This window comes from Myiozetetes cayanensis, unplaced genomic scaffold (genome assembly GCF_022539395.1).
Source record: "Myiozetetes cayanensis isolate MyiCay16 unplaced genomic scaffold, myiCay2020 scf1, whole genome shotgun sequence".
NCBI lineage: Eukaryota > Metazoa > Chordata > Aves > Passeriformes > Tyrannidae > Myiozetetes > Myiozetetes cayanensis.
Genome location: NW_026086604.1, coordinates 86,685,618 through 86,705,512, shown reverse-complemented (window position 1 = coordinate 86,705,512; position 19,895 = coordinate 86,685,618). Strand labels below are relative to the sequence as shown.

The window sequence follows — 19,895 nt, the reverse complement described above, 5'->3', positions numbered from 1 at the left end:
GCTGCTAACATGCCATGTAAATACAACCACAATAGCTACAGGAATTCACGTTTGCTTCCTTGCTTTGTTTTTCAGGACATGATGACCGATATGCGTAATTTCCACCTTCTGCTGGCCATCCTAAAATATTCTCAAGCACTGATTTGTTGTTTTTCTTTTTTCTCTGCAGCTTGTTTAGTCTGTCGAAATTTTGTGTGGACTTCATGTAGACTTGCAAGGGAAAATGCTCTCAGACATTGAATGACCTCCCTCTAGTGGCTATGACTGCGAAATAAAAGTAGGGCTGCGATGAAGTGAACCCCAAGGTTAAGTGTTTGTATTAACCACGGTATGAAATGAAAAGAAGTAAACTTGGGAAGAAGACTTATGCCACATCAAAATATTCCACAGAATTACTGTGTTGTTACCAAAGGTTAGTTACTGCTCTTTCAGCCCTGAAAATATTTATCTTCCCCACTTTCCATCTTCTCCCTCTGTATCCTTGCACACAACAATTGTATTGGGTTTGTGTGGCGAGGTTTTGGTAGCGGGAGGGCTACAGGGTTCTGTGAGAAGCTGCCAGAGGCTTCCCACATGTCCGGTAGAGCCGATGCCAACCAGCTCCAGGATGGACCTGCTGCTGGCCTAGGACGAGCCAATCACGAATGATAGTGACATATCTGTGATAACATATTTAAGAAGTAAAAGGAAGTTATCAGGCCGATGAAAACTGCCGCCAGAGAAGAGAGGAGTGAGAACATGTGAACAACTCTATAGATACCAAACTCAGTGGAGAAAGAAGGGGAGGAGGTGCTCCAGGTGCCGGAGCTGAGGTTCCCCTGCAGTCTGTGGTGCAGATCATGGTGGAGCAGCAGTCCCCCTGCAGTCCATGGAGACCATGGAGGGGGTGCAGAGATCCACCCGCAACCTGTGGAGGAGCCCATGCTGGAGCAAGTGGATGCCCAAAGGAGGCTGTGACCCCATGGGAGGCCCATGCTGGAGCAGCATTCTGGCAGGGACCTGCTGACCTGTGAAGAGAGGAGCCCATGCTGGACTTTTTTTTTTCTGGTAGGACTTGTGGCCCTGTGGAGGACCCATGCTGGAGCAGCCTGTGCCTGAAGGACTGCACCCCGTGGAAAGGTGACCCACGTTGCAGCAGTTTTTGAAGAGCTGTTGTCCACTGGAGTTTGTGAAGGACTGTATCCTGTGGGAGAGACCACATGGGAAGTAGGGGAAGGACTCCTCTCTCTGAGCTGAAGCAGAAAACAACAACTGACTGTAACCCCCATTACCCAGGAGGAGGTAGAATTTAGGAAGGAAGGAGGGGTTAGGGGTGTGTTTTTAAGATTTATTTTACTTCTCGTTTTCCTGCTCTGATTCTGGTAGCAATAAATTTAATTAATATCCCCACTTTGAGTCTGTCTTGTCAGTCACGGTAATCGGTGAGGAATCTCTCCCAGTCCTTACCTCAGCTCTTGAACCCTTTGTTATATTTTCTCTCCTCTGTCCAGTTACAGAGGGGAGTGGGACAGTGGATGTAGTGAGTACCTGACATCCAGCCAGGGTCTACCCGCTACACAACCTAAGAACACTGGTGGGTCAAAATCTGCATGTAATGAATTATTTTTTTTTTCCGGTTCTGTTAGTTGTCCGAGTAAGACAAATATGCAAGCTCCTCTTTTTCAGATGTGTAGAAAAGCTGCGGTGCCTGAAATCCTATCTGATTTTACTAACCACACACATTAGTCTATCAAAAGATGCTGTTTTCTCTTACAAACCTTGTCCCAACAGATATTAAAAGAACAGGTAAGATCTGGGAAATGCAGCATCATTATTCCATTTCTAGTAATTTTCCTTTAGTTCTCTGCGGTAAACATCAGTATCTTTGACAAAACAGTATCTGTATGTATAGCCAGCAGTTATATTCCTGTGTTTAAGATCTTGTTGACTGTGATTCAGTACCTTGTCTGCACATTTGTCTTTTAGACACAAAAAGTTCCAAGGATGCGTGGCTGTGATTGTATCTTTATAGAAAAAGGTGGCAATGACAGTGTAGCAAGACAAAAGTGGGTGGAAAACAGCCTGTTAAAAATGACAAAAATGCAAAGCTCCTTCAGCTGCAAGAGAAGCTTTGCCCTGGTGTCTCCTTTTGGATCTCTCATATTTTGGCCTCCAAGTGTTAAGTGGAAGGTGAAATTTGCAGGCAGTGTGAGATGAGCCAACCCAAGCTGCATCTGCAGAACATCCAAAAAAACCCTCTCTTGTGAGTTTATACTTCTGGTACAGCAAAAAGATAATATGGATGTTGCCATAAACAAAGGTATGTGGCAGCTGTAACCAGAATTTCATTACTTTATTTCGATCCCTCTCTATATTGGGTTTATCAAATAAAATAACAAGCCAAAAAGTGGGGGGGTGTCCAGGGGAAAATACAGAAAATATTACTTTTTCACAGAAAGCATTAAGCTAAAGATAAAACTTTATAAAAGACAAAAACTGGCAGTGATAGCAGGAGATAAATGCTTTTAATGGCCTGGGACGTGCATTACCATCCCAAATTAAAAACCTGTTCATAACAGATGGCAGTAAATGTGGCATGTGAAAAATCTTGGAAAGTGCTGACACAATGGCAAAGCAGAAGGATATCTGACAAAACAGGAACTACCCCAGGACGTTCACAAAAATACTGGAAGGCACTGCCTTCCAGAAATACAAAACTACTGACTTCACACTATCCAACACCTCCCAAATTGAGCAAACTAGGCATTTTTGTAAATTAATTAAAAAATGGGGGAAAGTGTAGCTCAACACAGGTTAAAAAAATTATTTTACAACATTTTCCTTCAAATATTTGCTTGAATGACTGAATTCAGGTTCAGAAGCTTTTCTGGGTCCTCTTCTTATAAATACAGTTTGTCTGAGAAGTGATGATGATGATCAAAGTTAAAATAAATTTTGGCATGTGTTGCTCATTCTACTTTTGTCCAGCTCTCATCTCTCATTCCATCGAGTTCAGCAGAGTTTTATCCCTGAAAACCAGGAGCAGGAAGAGCTGCCTCATGGGCAGCAATACTGAGCACTGCTCTGGAAACAAGTTCGCTGCCACCGGGTCTTAAGAACAGCCACCATCATCACTGCATTGCTCGGGAGGGAAGACAGCCACAGGTCAGTCCCTCAGATGCCTTTAATGTCATGTCTTTCCTTAATGATAGAGGTTTGGAAGTAGGAAAAACACTGTTTCAGAGCCTGGACCTCATTCACAGGATTAAGGCAGCACAACCTGCTTCTCCTCTAAACCCTTCCTGTTTTTTTGCCATCGCAATTCCAGTATGAGCTAATGTGCAAGCGTTGGCAGCCACTCCCTTTCTTCCTTGCATCACTACCATAGATTATGAAGAGAAACACAGACATTTTCCACAAAATGAACCACTGCGTTTGCATTTCTGTTACACACACACGTAAGCCGACATTAGGCTGGAAATCTTGCAGCATAAAGGGCTGCCTGATTTGCCTTGGCCTTCCAAGTCCTGTAACTGTGATTTAAGAGTCAAACCAATGCCTCAGTTAAAACCTAGCTGCCAAAGGTCTAATATCCACCAGCCCCCTGAAGCAGCCTGTGCTTCCTCTTTGGCATTTCTCTCTAGGCAAAGGGACAACTTCTATGCCATTAACTGATCTGACATTTTCTCCTGCACTTTTACGAGCTTGTGCACAGGATTCTGTTCTTTAGAAATCTTCCTTAAATGTTCCCATCCTTGAGAATATTAATCTGCAAGTAACCCATCACACTGCAAAGCCCATCACCTCTTGGACCTCCCTGCCCAGTCATGGGTGCTGTTTCCCCAAGAAGACAGCTCAGGCAAGTGGAAAAAAGTCCCGGACATCAAAATCAAGCAGGCTCAGCATGCCTTCCTTGCTTGCCACTAGTGCTGCCAAAATGGGCTGTCACCAGCCTGGGTGTTTCTCCATGTGAAACAACAGGAGTGACAACAATGTGCTGGTGGGCACTGGCAGGAATCACAGCTGGAAACACCTCCATGGAGAGGTGAGCCGTGGTGGCCACCACATAATGTCCAATTGGTGGCAGGTGCTGGGGCAGTAGGTGAAAGGGCAGATATCTCTGACCAATACAGACTTGATTTCCTATCTAGGATCCTGTTGAGCATCATCCAGAAGTGCTTGTCAGGGCTGTAGCTGTCCCCAGACCACACCAGCAGATCAAGAGTGTGCTGGTCCTAGAGCACAAACTCCACAAAGGGTCGAGGTGGTAGCCATGTACACAGATCCAAGGCAGATGGTCAGGTTGTGTGGCAGGGGTGGCTTGCACACATCTGGAGGGTGACTAGCCCCGAGGTTTTGTGCCTGGCCCCATCCCTGTGCAGTTTCCCCACTGCCCAAAGCTGGTTCAGCCATCAGTGTTTAAGAAGATGGAGCTGATGAGCACTTGTGAGTGGGATGAAAATGATCACCTCTTGACCCTGTACAGCAACATGAATTTGTGTGACTGAGCTCATAAGACAGCATGAAAGAACAATCTGCTCTGAAATTCTGGTTTTTCTGTTTTCTTGTTTGTCTAGTAAGACAAGTTATCTCACCTGTCCTTGGAAGGGAGGTGGCTGTTAAAGGTAGGGGGGACTCCTCAGAAGAAAAGATTTTTCTTTCAAGGTAAGATTGAAACAATGGAGAAAACAAAAATCAACACCCCTCCTTAAAAATGTATAAAGGCTCAAGTTTGTCTTTTACCATCATAAATTTTCATTTCAATAGGTATGCAAACGCAAAAATGGATGTGTGGAGGGATGAAGGTTTAACTAGAATAAGCTCTAGATTGTCAAGCTTTAAAGCAGACCTCAGAACCTGAAGAGAAGGAACTAAAACTCAGGAAAAAGAAAGAAGCTTATTTAAAACACAGTGCTCTGAATTAGGGCAATGCATGTCACCTTTTTGTGCTGTTAGGTTGTTGACAGTCATAAGAGAGGTAAACTTCACCTTGTGTGTTGAATCATCTGACAGATAATAGGGATTTGGTCTCAGTTCCAGTAGCTTCATTTAGTACGTTTTGGAGGTAGTTTTCCTGAGCTAATATTGACCAATAAACTGACTCTAGTGCTTTGGGAGAGTTGCAGTCCTGTATCAGAGGAGCTGAATTCTAGAGGGAGGTTTGGGAAAACACCTGCTTCCCACAGTGGGAGTGAACTGGACCTGTGGGGACACACTGGGTGCCGAGGACAGCCAGTGGGAGAGCTGCTCTTCAGGAACTGCCAGTGCCCACCCCAGCACATTTTCAGGCATGCTTCTGCCAATTTCTGCCCTGGCTGCCCAGGTAGTGTGCTGGCAGCAAGGTTTGTCCCTCAGCATGTGTAACGTAGCTTTAGGTGTGATCAGATGAATTTGCTCATAGATGAAAGGAGGGTACAGGTTCAGGTGGACAGAATGTAGTTCCCCCCTAAAAAAATATGAGGGCTGTTGGCAATTCAGCATGTGGGAATGTCAGTCAAAAGTCTCTGTTGCTGCATCTGGACTGATGTTTAGCTGGTTGCATGCATGAGTTATCACAGACATTACCTGATGTCAGTATTTAGAAATTAAAAAAAACCCCAAACCTTAAATGACTCTCATCTAATTCTTTTCTCCAAGGAGTTGTGCTCTTTGAAGCCTTTTACACCAATGTCTGATAGTTGAAAGATAAATAAAACCAAGTGAGGGAGCACAAGCTCATTTAGTAACTGTGGCTTTTCAAAAAGACTTCTTGAAGACATCTCTTCCTTATCCCATCATCGCTAAGTGCTGTTTTTAGTGAGAAGCAAAAAATTATTGTGAAGAAAAGTATTACTCTTTTCCAGTATTTAAATTCTGGTGACTGTGAATTGCATAGAGATCAAACCCTATTTTAAGTTATGTCTTCTCAGATGAACTACAATATCTGAATGGTGGATAAAGGACAAGAGTAATTTTTCAGGTAATTCTGCCATGAAGAAGGTGTTTTTGTGATTGCTGCGATGGTGTTGCAAAACCTTCCCTTGAGCAGGTTTTTCAAAAGCGGAAGGTTTTGATGAGGAGATTGCAACAGCTTTGTGGGCATGAGACTCAATAATAGTCACAGGAAAATCCCTATTTTTTTAATGCTTTATTCCTATGAGAACTTCTTGCTCAATCAGGAAGTTTCATTAAAATAATGGAGAATATGAACAAAAGAATGAGGATTAGTTATATGACTAATGATGCAGACACAGGTACAAAATACTTTTTTTTCTAGAGCGTGGCTTATTCAACTAGCATCACTGTCTGGAATCATATTAAAAAACTTCTGTGTCTCTCTCTGTCTGACTTTTGAAGGGTGGGGACTAAGCTAAGGAAAATTAACAATTATACCAGGCAGAACAGAACCACATTAGTGTGTGATGTATGCATTCCAGAGAATGTTGTTCCAAGAGCCCATATCTGCAAACAACAATGGAATGGAGAGGTACAAAAATGGTTTTAAATGATTAAGTTGTTATAGTGAGAAGCTCAATGCAACTTTAAGTGTCTGGAAAACCTCCACAGATCTGTCTGTACAAGTAAATAGCCATGTTAAAAAGAAGGAAATGGCAAATGTAATTGATTAATATGCTAGCAGTGCTACTCAGAATTTTCTGGTATTTCTCTTTTATCTCACACCCACATACAAGGCATGTGAACAAGATGTGCACTGAGAGCTAACAGCTCTAGTTTGAAAGTAAAGCTACTGCATCAGATAAACTGCAGTGAAGAACAACTCCCATCTCTCTTGAGATCACACTGGTTTGACTCTCAGAATCACCTGCCACATGCCTGCCATTACCCAAGACATACTGTAGGCCACTCTTCCTATTTTTCCATCTACTATCCTCCCAACTGAGGAGTTGCCATCAGAATGACACAGACATACTTTCAAAGGCTAGGAGCGGTTTAACTCTCCACTTACTTACAAACAAAACTATCCATCATTTTCATTCTTTTATGATTACTGAGAAAAGTAATGAACACATTAGCAACCTTCATCCTGCTTGGAGAGAGCTGAAGAAAGTCTGATTCTTTGCATTTAGACAGAGACAACAAGCAACTGTGTCAAAACCAGTTAAAATCCACTACCATGGATTCCCAACCTCTGTGTCAGACTAGCAGCAAGAGAAAAAAACCCTCACTGAAAGATTCCACGTTGAGGCTACTTACTTATGTCCCCAGTTGCCTGTGTTTGACAGAAAGTTGCTGCCTCGTGGTTCTGTGGGCTACCCATTCAGATCAGACAACAGTCTGGATTTGTGGGCTTGCACAGGACTCTGTGGGCTACCTCCTCCAGTAATCAATTACCTCATCTTCACTCTGATGCAAAAGTTTGTCTAGTTGTGAATCAGGCAGTGATATCATGCTGTGTACCCAGTGTCACTTTTGGTCTTGCACAAGAGCAACAGTGCCACGGTACTCCTTTCCCACTCCCTTTCCCTCCAGGACAGATGGCCTATAGCTGGTCCTCATCCTGTAGGCTTCTTGCAGAAACCAGGAATAAAAGCAGTTCTGATCTGGCACTTTCCCTGCACATTGCCAGCTTCCCTTACACCAAGTGACTGCCAAGTATCACTCATGATCTCTATGGAGAGATGTTAATGACCAAGGCACATCCCAAAGGTGGAATCATACTGTCCACAGGTGTCTAGGTGAATTTTGTGACAGCCAGAATGAAAGCAGGGAAGACAGGTGCATTTCTGTGGCTAATGGCTGGCACGGCTGCTAACCACTGTGCTCTCCTTGTAGGAGCAATTACTGCCTTTTCGTGGAAGCTCAGAAGGGCTGCTCTAGCATGGCAGGATGCATCTGCAGCCTTGTTCAGTAGCCAGAACATACCTGGGCACTCGTACAGGGCAGGGAGTGAGTGGGTGATTTCTGTGGCAGCCAGTTGCTACATGCAAACTTTCTCTCGCAGCTCATAGCCTGAGGGGATTGCTAAGTGCTCAACAACTCCGATATTTGGATTGGTAATACTCATTGCATTGATGCAAAACTGAGACTGATGGCTCAGACAAGTGATCCCCCAATAGCCTAGTGTGTTCCCGTACTCCACTGCCATGTGTGTATCTGAGTCGGAGATACAAATAGTGGGATGAAGTTATTGATGCTGGGCTTTGTGTGAGATGGAAAAATGGGTGTGAGTGTTCTCATGAAGGTTTTTTTTGTGGTATCCAGGAACAAGGATCCTGGATGAGTGCCAGAACCTGCTATCTCTTACGTTTATCATCAGGGAATGAAAGCAATAGGAAAAGAGAACACTGGAAAACAGATTAAGTTGTCCCCACCACAACAGCAGCAGCTGTTGCACATACCCTCCTGTTAAAACAGGTAAGAGACAATCCCTTGGGTATGTTTCCCAGGCTGCAGTAACAGTTCTGGTCTCTTTGTAACAGGGCAGAGAGGACAGAGGCAAACTTGCCAAGAAGCTGTCAAGAGGGACTCCAACTTGCCAAGAAGCTGTCAAGAGGGACTCCAGAAAGGGTCTATTTTGGCAACAAAGAGCTTCTAGTGCTCACCCATCTTGTGCACACTCACTCTTAGTAAAGAGAGCAGAAGCGACAGTGCAATCACAAGCTGTTATTCTGCAGATGAGCCTGTTCCAAAAAAACAGTTTAATCCAGTGCATTAGACTGGGAGTCAGGTGTCAGTGTTTCAGTACTGGTTTTTCCCATGGTTTGCTTTAAGACTATGATTTCACCCCTTTCTGCCTGCTTTTGTAAATGGAAAATTATAGCAGTGATCTCCCCTGTAAAACTGTGTTGGCATGTCTGAATGAGAAGGGCTTCTCTTACTTCTTGTGACCTTAATTTTCCCACTTGAACAATGTGTAAATTGCTAGTGACCAGCATAGGTGTATGTCAATGTACACATTGGTACAAACCCTGAGGAATTATTATAACCTAAGACTGCCTGTATCCCAGCTCATGCCTATGCTGCGACACTATTGCATGGAAGTGACGACAGACTTTGGCTTGGAAGAGGATTCAGAAAAGTTACCCTGAGGTACTCAATAGCAGGGACTGTGCATTCACACCTCTCCCAGCACCATCAGAATCTACTTTCTGCTTTATATGAGCAGAGAGGGGAAAGGTGTCCCAGTGGTAACACTGCTAGCCTGGGATGTGGCTGCTACCCTGCACTGTGGTGGTACGTGCTTCTTGTGAGACCTGGGGAAAGTGGTTTAGGTCCAGACACTCCAGACCTACATACCTTGAAAATATTTTCCCTTAACTTCCTCATTATTCTATTTCTTATCTGAAAAGTGACTTTCAAGAACTTTCTGTCATGCAGGAGTGATGTGGGAGATAAGCAGCCTGAGATAAATAAAGGAGAAGTTAAGAGAGATAAAAGTTAAGGAGAGATAAAAAAGGAGAAGTTAAGACTGTTGTAGGAATGTCTTAACTTTCCTACTTTAACTTAAGTGTTGGAAGTCTTCAGCCTTTAAGGTGGTAAGAAAAAGTCTTGGTCTTCATTACATGACTTTGGGTAATAAGTATGCTTTTTTAAGATTTGGGGACCAGTCTTTTTTTTATCTTTTGTCTGAACTGAGATTATCATGTCTATCTGAAACTCCAAATATCTCTTTGGTTTAGTTCTTTCATGATACACTATCCATCCAAACTGGTCCTTAAGTGACTTCTCTCCTTGCCTGGTGGCCTCCAACTTTTTGTTCTAACAGCTGGACCATGGCCTGACACCATTACCTAACTTTAATATGCCTGAAAAGTTAAAGAAAGAGGCTTGATCAAACTTGGATAGGAATTGTTTTGTTAGAGCCTGGAACTGAGTCCCAGGGTAGCACCCCATGCACTGAAAGGGATGATTTCTCATCCCAGTCACCCAGTGCTCTGAGTCTGACTTGCATATATTCTGGTGAGTGTCTGACAGAGTCTGACAGGCTTATAAGTTTGGATTCAAAATCCTTGGCAACCACATTCCTTGAGCACATCTGTCAGAGCGAGATGGCCAGTTTTGTCCAGGCAATCTAATGTGATGGCAAGGAAAACAAGAGGAAAAAACCATATATGCTATGGAAATGCTGCATCTTTCAGATGCAAAGAGAACAACCACAAAAAAATGTTTTGCCAATGTGCTACGCCAGAAAACTTACAATGATTATTGTGGAAACAACAATAAAATATGCAGCCTATGTAAGCTACACAGTGCAGTACAACAAATGTCAACCACCTAAAGATCTCTGACTGTGGAGAACATATCTGGTCCCAGGTTTATTACTTCTGAGCAATGGACTCTAGTAAGATCACAGCAATCAGCTTCTAGGAAAAGTCAGCTAACTACATGTGCTAGCTACATAAATATGTGCTGATGATTATACTATGAATATCTTGATCAGTAATCACTTGTCTGGCAGCCCCTGGTGGTCTAGTGGTAAAGGTGCCGCGCTATCACCGCGGAGACCCGGGTTCGATTCCCGGTCAGGGCCACTCCCGGGCAGGTGGGGCTCGTTAGCCCTTAAAGGCAACCCACCTACTTCCTAAGGACCTCGCTGCCACCGTCCAAGCTCGCTTGGCCCCGGCAGATGAACCTTAGGATTAAAGGGTGGGCTCAGTTCCGCGCACACTGTGTCTCACCTAAAAAATCCAATGCGCAGGCTGGAAGGTGGAAAGACCTTCCCCGGATCTTCGCTCGCGAAGACTGGCCATTATTATTTATTATTATTATAATCACTTGTGCTTCTTGTGCATGCCAGTTGTAAAATATAGTTATCAGAAGAGCAAGCACTATTCTCATAGAGTTATGTGATAAGTTACAGTAGGAAGAGGGTGGAAAGAAAGAAGAAGACAGGAGAAGAAATTTACCTGTGCTTCCATTCCTCGTATCCCTGCTTTGCGCTGCTGTGAAGCTCTAGGGAGTCAGAAGCAGTAGGTGCTTCTAAAAGCAACGTCCATAGGGGTGAAATCCTGTGCATCATCTGACCCTTTCCCAGTCGTGTGAACAAGGTAAAAGTAATTGTATATGCGTTCAGTAAAGATGAAAATACTCGCTCTGATTCTGTTTCTCTGCACAAATCCTCGACCGTGTACAATGGAGTTTAGGCAGTAGTTATGAGGATGTGGGCTTTTTACAGTTGTTACAGGAGAGCTGGTATGTGTATGTGCATGTTTTTGGACCCATAGAAAAGCATGTGAAGACTAGATGTTGACTCTAGCCTGAACTTAGATTTTCTGGTGCTGGAGTAATAAAGAATGACGAATTGATTTCAATTTGTTGAAAAATAAAATTTCCCCCAGAAAAAAACGAACATCTGGTAAAAAACTTCACTACAGTGTTTACATAGATTACATATTTTATTTTTATTACCTCTCTTTTCATCATCTCAGATTTTACAGGTAAAAGGCTTAAATCATCTTAAATGTCCAAGGATTTCTGTTTGAACTTAGATCCCCAGGCATTTTCCAGCTCAGATGTGGAATGGTAATTCACATTCTGCACAGCACAGTCACTCTTCCTCAATGTTCAAAAAGGGCCAGCAAGCTTATTTGTTAGATCAACCTTTTATATCAATTATGATCTGATTAAATTTTTCATCTAGGCTTTACCAAAATCAACCTCAGTTATGTGCTTCCGTGTGTGTACGTGCATGTGCACACAATCATAGAATAGTTTGGGTTGGAAAGGACCTTAAAGATCATCTAGTTCCAACTGCCCTGCTGTGGGCAGGGATACCTCCCACTAGATCAGGTTGCTCAAAGTCCCACCCCACCTGGCGTGGAACATTTTCAAGGATGGGCCACACAGCACTTCTCTGGGCAGCCTGTTCCTTTGCCACACCGCCACCACAGCAAAGAATTTCTTCCTTATATCTAGTCTAAACACACCCTTTTTAAATTTAAGGCCATTCACCCCTGTCCTGTCACTGCAGGTCATGGACAAGATCAGCCCGCGGCCAGGAGATGCTGCTGTAGACCATCCTTTCTACCTGGCAGGCTATGAAGATATTGGCAAAGCAGCCCAGCAGGTGCTGCACCACCCACCAGAAATGGTGCCTTGGCGTCCATGTGGACACAGTAGACGTTTTGGGGCATGTACAGGTCCCTGAAGAGCTGCTGGAAGGTCTTGAACTCTTTGTTCAGTGTCATGGTGTAGGCAACAAGGAACACAACCTCCTCAGCTGAGAGGGCACAGGTGATGTAGTTGTTCTGTGTTATGTACTCTGTGCAATTAGATTCTCTGAATGATGTTTTTAAACATCACCCTTTCCTTCAGAAAGGACACCTTGTCTTCATTAAGTGCTTTACAGGCTTCTACTAAAATTGAACTCACTGAGAAGTTCAGCCTCATAAGACATTTTTGTGCATGCACGCTAACAGAGTAGAAAACAAATGGAAGTGAAACACTGAGAATTGGAACAGCAAAGAAGCAGTATCTGAGTGTATTCACTATTGTCCAGAAAAAGAGTCTCTCTTGAAATATTGCAGAGAGGTCCAATCAGACACCACCACCATCTTGTTTTGATGTATGTACTTGCTTCCTGCTGGAGAATGTATGCATCCCTCTGATGCCCATTATGCAGCTGCTGCCCTTACTTTCAATATTAATAATTTCATGACCATCATTGACATGGAAGCAACTTAAGTATCAAACAACTTGCAGATGGAAGCTGCTCCACGGCACCCTGAAGATTTAACAGACATGTTGCATAATTACTGGCTTGGCAATGAACAGCTGGCACATATCTCACAGTGTCCCCAAATTCAATTTATGGGTATGTTCTTTACTGCTCCCTCCCTATTCTCCCTGCATGTATCATATAGCTCTTAAAACTTCTGTGCATGCACCCTGTGACAGGAAAACCTCATATTTACCTCTTGTATAATTTTATTTTTTTACTTATAGCACTTTTTTTTTAAACCATCCAAGTGTATCAGTTGTCACAGCTTCTGAATTGTGGAAGGCTTGTGATGCAAACTAAATACTGCTTCAATATGTCTCAGTGACAATTACATTACTTACTAGATCAAGTATATATTAGCTGTTGTGGCCTTTCTGCTGTTTTGTATCCTGGATGAATATAATTTCTAGAAGGTGATTGTCAGAAAAACAGTTCCATGCAAACCATTTTCCAGCCAAAGAATAAAAGATGGAGAGCAACCACTCATGTGTCTTCCACCTCTATGTTCCTGTCTTCGCTACTCTTCATTTCTAATGTAAGGCCACGAACCTTCATATATAAAAAGAGAATCCTTTTTGCCTCTGTGTAGAGTCATATCACAGTCATTACATTTTTTTTTCAGCAATGTTTTCTTAATTTGTAAATTTGAAATCTGACAAACAGATTCTGCTAAGAGTCATGGATGTGCTGTGATGAGCTCCAGACTTACATCCCTCACAAGGAACTGGGTTAGCAAAACATGCTATTTAAACTACTTAAGTTAACCGTAGGCTTTCTGATGAGACATTCTAATTTCTAAGAACTGTGCATGCATTCGATATAAGATGCTTATGTAATGAGAGCTTGTGGTGTGACTGACTAAAGTGAAATCCTTGGTCTCCTTCTTTCAGCTGTGAGTCTGTTCCTGTGAATCTCCTGCCATGAGACAGCATATTTGGGGCATGTAAACTTTTTGCAGCATCATGTCCTTTTGCTCCAATGTGAAGCAATTCTGAGGCAAAATCAGTTGATCTGAGATTATGCCAGTCAGTAAATGTCCTGTGGGCAGTTCATTGTGCTACGGAGGGAGAAATATCATCACCTAGCTTTCAACTCTTGCAGATAAATTACCTCAGGTGCTGGCAGGTCCCTCCCAGAAGCTGTACTTCCATCCTGGCCCCAAACAGTCTCCAGGATTCTCTGTTCAAACAGATTGAAGGCTGCTAGCAGTGCCTTCAGCCCATCAGACACAGTCACAAGCTGTAATGAAGAGAGGAGCTCTGTAGAAGCTTTGTAAGGATCTATGGTCTGAATAACCCCCAAGAGGGGCAGCAGTGCAAGACAGACCTGGCAGTCAAGCGTACTTAGAGACAGCAAGCAGCAGAGCCACTCCTCACCAGGCAGTCAGAAGAAACAGGTAGGGATAGCTGTGGTCCTGCTGGAGATCCAGTGCCCTCCTTCACAGACATCAGTGCCTTCAGAAGGAGAATGGCTCCGATGGAGCTGAGGAGCTGGAGCAGACCTGTGCAAAGTCCCAGGGAGTAACAGAGACTCACTTGATGCTGCTGAGAAGTCATCTGGAAAACACTGTTCCTGAGCTGAGACCACTATTCAAGTCTAGAACAGAAACGCACAAACACCATCTTCCTAATCTAATTGTTACAGTGAATTATACCCAGGTGTAAGCACCACTCCCCTACCTGACACCTCAGAAAAGCAAATTGTCATGACAGCTGATGACTATAAGACCAGCAGCCTCTTACTGTCCTCTGCGCACTCCATAGACCAGGGAATTCATCGTCTTCCCACCTTCCTACTCGGTCAGATGGCTGCAAGACCATTTCTGCTCCTCTACCATAGTCTTAACATGAGACCTCCATCCAGCTGGAGTTAGGAAAATGTAGAAAGAGAATAGCAGGGGGCAGATGCCAACATTCCTGCAGGAGTCAGGGGAAGTCTCAGCTGGGAGCAGAGAGCACAGGTTTCTTTTCCGAAATACCAATGGCTGAGATGTTTCAAGGCATTTAGATGCCTTTGAAACTGTATGCTCAGATGTTTTTAAAACTATTTTAGGCACTCTGTAGTCTGCTACACAGCTAGGAAAACCTTCAAGATCTTAAAATATATACATTATATATATGTGTATATATATATGTATAAGGAGACTGTTCTCTCTTAGATATTGAAGTCTGCATTACTAGCCTGGTCAAAACAAACAGGTAAAGCTACATGCAGAAAATGAGATGGGTCTGGTCTTCATAGGAGAGTAACGCAAGGTTTAACCTTTCCTTGGTCTGTTTTGTTCATGGAGTTTTTTTTTCCTTGCACAGACATTGCTGCAACACCTTTGCAGAAATCCAGACTAACCGTGATCCTTTGGTACTAACAGCCTTGGGGGAAAGAAGGCTGCATGCTTGGTGCTACTTCTTAATTCTGGTGCCTCGATTCTCTGGCCCAGTTAGTGTTTAGAAACCTCAAAACATACATGTAAATGATTGCTGTGGAAAATCAAGCTGCCAAAACCTTTGAGGTTTTGGGGTGTTTTTTTGGTTTTGTTATTTTAGCACTAGTTCTACTTCCTGCTGCTCTGTGTGAATAAGATGCATGCCTTGAATTATAGGCAAAAATCACCAAAAAACCCCAACCAAACAAAATAAACTTAAAAAACCCCACCCTTCCACCTAAAAAAGCCCCAAACAACCAAAAAACCCAACAAACAAACAAACCAAAACCAGTCAAACAAGGAGTATAAGTCACATGATTCACCTAACTGGAGTTTTTCTCAGGTATTAGTGAGTTATTGATTTTTCAGACTCATCCTAAGCTCAGATACAAAGAGCAGCCAAATCTAAATGTACATCTGAACTATATTGTGGCACCAGCAAGGTGTCAGGAGACCTCATGATGCCCCTGGATTCTCCTGTTGTAGATTGTATTGGACTTTTGCATATTCTGGGTGCAAAAACAGAGTTACTGGACAAAAAGATAAGATTGAATTTATCATGCAATTTAACAAATAGGCTGTGTAAAAGGGGTCTGTGCTGGCAGAGCTAAAACTGCTGCTGATTGAGATTTGCAGTGCTGCTCCTTTCTATTGTTCCCTGGACATGCATTGTAGCAATTCTCCTTTTATCATCAGAGGAGTTTTTGATCTGGCGCCTATAGTGAAAACACACTCCCCAGTAGGATTAGGGATTGAAATGTCTTCACTGTGGATGAATGAGAACAGACCTTTCCAGACAATAAGGATATTATCTTCAGAATAGAGTCAATGCTCAGTAAACTGCTCGTGGCCTTAATAAATATAGATAATTGGTTTCGGCTTATTTGTTAGCTAATTAAGAGGCAAGATGCACAGGTTTTGCACAGTGGTTTTGAGTTCCTCTTCAGCCTCAGTCAGCAGTGATGAGTGTTACGCATTTCAGGTCTGTTTGGAGTCACTTGGTATTTTCTATTCTATTGTTAGAACAAAACCATTTGTATCAAGACATTCTGTTTCATGACTCTCTCATGCAAAGCTCTGGATTTGAATTGGCACCGTTGTTAAAATCACAGTGAACCTGTTGTGATCAAACAATTTTGCTTCAGTGTGGTTTTTCTGGCTAGGAGGTGCAGATAGCCACTGTTTTGTGCCCAAGTAAAGGATCTCCTCTGCCCACACACCTTCTCGCACCAAGATGGAACTTCTTTGGTGTTGTGCTGGTTTGGGATGTTATACAATGTGCATGGTCTCCCTAAAGCTCTACCCTTGAAGCAGCCCTACCTGACAGCAATCTTCTCTAACACGTGCCTTACTTGCATGCCCCACCTGAGCTGGAAGGTATATTATATGCACTGTGTAACACAGCGAAAGTGAAACCAGACTCTGAGTGCAAAAGCAGTCAGAATTTATTCCTATCTCTCCTCTGCCCTCCCTTTTTCCCTGTTCAGAGAAGTCCCTGCCTTTCCTGCACTTCCCAGCCAGCCATAACCTGACTATTCAAAGAGAAGAAAATTCAAACCTACCTGAAACAGGAGTTCCCAGGCAGATGCACTGACACCGGACAGTCACAACGCAGCAGCACTGGCAGCAAATGGGAGGAGAGATGAAATGACACGTCAAGGCAAATGCTACCTCAGCTCACATGGTCCAGTAAAACCATCGACTAATCTAATTGTACACAGTCAGTGAGCACATCTGTCTGCACAAACAGCAGGGGCCAGACAATGCACCATCTCATCCACCTTTGTCTTGCTGTGCTCTCAAGCTCCAGACACAGAGCCTCTTCTGCTGCAGCAACTTCACTGCTTGTCTGCATTTGCAGCAGACTTTTAGACTCAAAGGTTTTGGGAATAGGCAAGCTGCCTAGTCTCTTAGCAGAGAGCAGTTTGCAAGTCAGACTTGCTACTGGTCCAAAGCAGAGCACTCTACGGCTCCCTTCTCCAATTAATTACCAACAGGGACACGTACTCACCTCTGTGCAAACTATTCCTCATCAGCTGCTCAGGAGCAACAGCACGGCATTCTCTTCCCTGCTCATTTATCCTCCTGCGCAGAGAAAGCAAGACATAATTAAACACGTCCTAATAGAGGACAGGCAGGCTGTGGTGGTGAAGCTGGCTTTCTTCTGTTAAATATGACTAGATTTTAGAGCTGACACTGGTGTAGTTGGCGCATGGAGAGAGATCTGTTTTCTTATTGCAGATTAGTGTACAGTAAAGTACAAATTTACATGTGCCACTACTATTTGCCCTGGAGAAGTGTCCAAAGGTAGCCTACACTGGATTTTGCAAACATTTGGGCTCTTGCTGACTTTATGAACGTGAACCCAAGGTGTTCCCTTCAGTGGGTAGAGTGGAGCAGCTGGTGTCAGATACCCAGGGTGGTGCCAGGTCAGGGCATTGTCCCTGCAACCTGGTCTCTGCATGGCCAAGGACCTGCCCCCAGCTGCAGGTGTGTTAGCAGCTAGAGGAGTAAAGCAACTGGATTTTCAGGTTGGGAGTGACCTACTCTGCCAAGCAAGTCTGACCACAGCCCTGCCAGCTGGTATAGGTGACTGGCTATGCCAGAGAGTGCAGGTGTATGGATCACTGTTGTTATTTCTAATGCCTATGCTAAACTTGTAACATTATTGTGTTCTTTATTCTGACAATATAACTTGTTTCCAGCTATAAAATGAGCAGAGAACCCATAAGGATCTAGGAAATATCTACTGTCAGGAATGACTGAAATATATATATGTTTATTATAGTATTTAAAAAAAAGGCAGGAAGCCTTCAAATATGTAAAAAAGGTAAACCAGAAGCAAATTCTGGTGCAAATAGGAAGGGAGTAGTTGATTCTCCCTGCTCTCTGTGCATAAGACAAGAACTAATCATCTTAGATAGCATCAGGAGAGGTGAAGATCAGACACTAGGGAAGCTTTGTAGTGATAAACAGTTAAATGTGGATTAGATTGTCTGGAGAGGCTGAAATTTTCCTGCTGATGGTTTTTCAGGAGCAGGTTAGGCATAGCTTTTTCAGCAGTTTTGCAAGTCATACTGGTTCAGACCTGCTAATTTTCTACGTCTTTTCCAGCTCCCTTTCCTGTGATGGTCTGTGTTACCGTACCATAACTTGGCTGTAGCTGGGCTGAGGATCATATTATACTCAGCAACTGTAACAAGAGGACTTTGTCAACATTTAGAAATATGCTCATAATTTCTGATAATTACCACTAACATTGCAGTTTAGTTAACCTTGGGATAGTCCTGGACCACTCAAGAAGGAAAAGCATTTGTATGATACTTTTGTGATTCATCCTAAGCATAATGAAAAATCATTTAATAAATGATAACTCTGTGATGGTTTACTTCTTGACAAAGCCTCAGACTGAGGATTTCCAAATTGCATTTGAGCATTTCAAATTGCCAAGCACCTTCTTATTTGCTTTTGCTTTGGGTGGAGGCTCATGCTTATGTTTTGGTCCCTTGTTCTGCTGCTTACACAAAAACTTTTTATGGCTCTCTAACGGGAAGGGGAGTGGCTGCAATCACCAGTCCCCAAGGGGTAGAAGACAGACCCTGATGGCATTACTGAAGCTGGGACAATCTAGTCTCTCCATACTGGGTCACTAGGAAGTCGTAAAGAGGCTAGAAAACTACTGGAAATCTCCTGCCTTGCACAACATTGCATTCCTCAGCTCCTGCAGACAGCCTTGTCTTGTCTGGTCCCTACCTGCTAAACAGCTTCTTCCAGGCCAAGGTTTTATTACTGAATTCCCCAGTTATCATACATACCTGGCAGCTGGTGCCCTGGCATCTGTTTTCTGCCCTGTGATGGGTTATTCACTGTGCTTTCTGGAACCTTCCTTTTGCAGCATTCCTGGATCCTGATTTGAACTGCAATCCTACTTTGCAGTCTCAAAATTCCACAAGTGTGTGTCTCTTTTCTTCCAGTTAATTCAGTCTCTCCATTTGAGAAATACTTACAGCTTCTTACGTGTTGCTCACACTGATGATGCTCTTTGGCCTAAACCCCAAACCTATATTTAGGTTAGTTTTTGTTAGTACTTTTAATTTGCAAAGAATGTACACAAGGGCTTCTTTTTCCCTATACCTACAGAAATTAGAAGAAAAATGGTACCTTTATCCCTAAGCCCCTGCTTACTGAATCTCTGTGTGAGATCTGTTCAAGTAACTGGGCAAGTTCATGACAGAGGACTGTTCTGGGATACACAGCAATTATGTCATTCTCACAAGATCCTGATCTGCAAATGGTTGGAGGCTGGAAGGGTGTCAAGAAAAGCACCACATTTTCTTGCCCATCTCACTTTCTCTTCCAAAGGCCTCAGCACCTGCTGAGGGATACAATACTGGTCTGGGATGTTATGACCCTCCTGAGTCCCTGCTCCCTCTCAGGAGTGCACAGACAATTGCTTTTCTCACTCTCAGATCCTTTTTGTACACACACGCATAATTCAGGACAGCTGCAAACACTGCCTTGCTCCAGGCTGTTGGTTATCAGTAGATCCAAAGTTTCTCCAAGTCAGGTCTTGTTCAGGACATTACATGAAGTCAGGTGTCTTGGACAGTGGTTTCTGTTGCTTCAGTGGTAATTCAACACAATGGGAATCTGAGTTGCTCCTGGTGGTTATCTGGAACAGACCACAGAGAGGTACATTGCATCCCTCAGCAGGCTCTGAGGTTTCTTACATACCCAGCTTGCCATGTCCAGCATGAGGCCACCATGTCTTCTAATCAGTGCAGCAGTTCTTGAGTAACTTGGCTTTTCTGTCATAAAATAATGGTGAATTTA

General features: G+C 43.3%; 1 protein-coding gene across 1 annotated transcript; it reads right to left on the bottom strand.

The window, feature by feature from the left end:
• Positions 1–535: 535 nt before the first annotated feature.
• GCNT2 (glucosaminyl (N-acetyl) transferase 2 (I blood group)) lies at positions 536–18,241 on the bottom strand. The gene is given in 9 exon segments (XM_050330916.1): positions 536–659; positions 1,129–1,183; positions 4,115–4,241; positions 4,243–4,369; positions 11,886–11,999; positions 12,001–12,221; positions 12,223–12,407; positions 17,074–17,147; positions 18,210–18,241. Coding segments are annotated over 9 exon segments (1,059 nt in total).
• Positions 18,242–19,895: the final 1,654 nt, after the last annotated feature.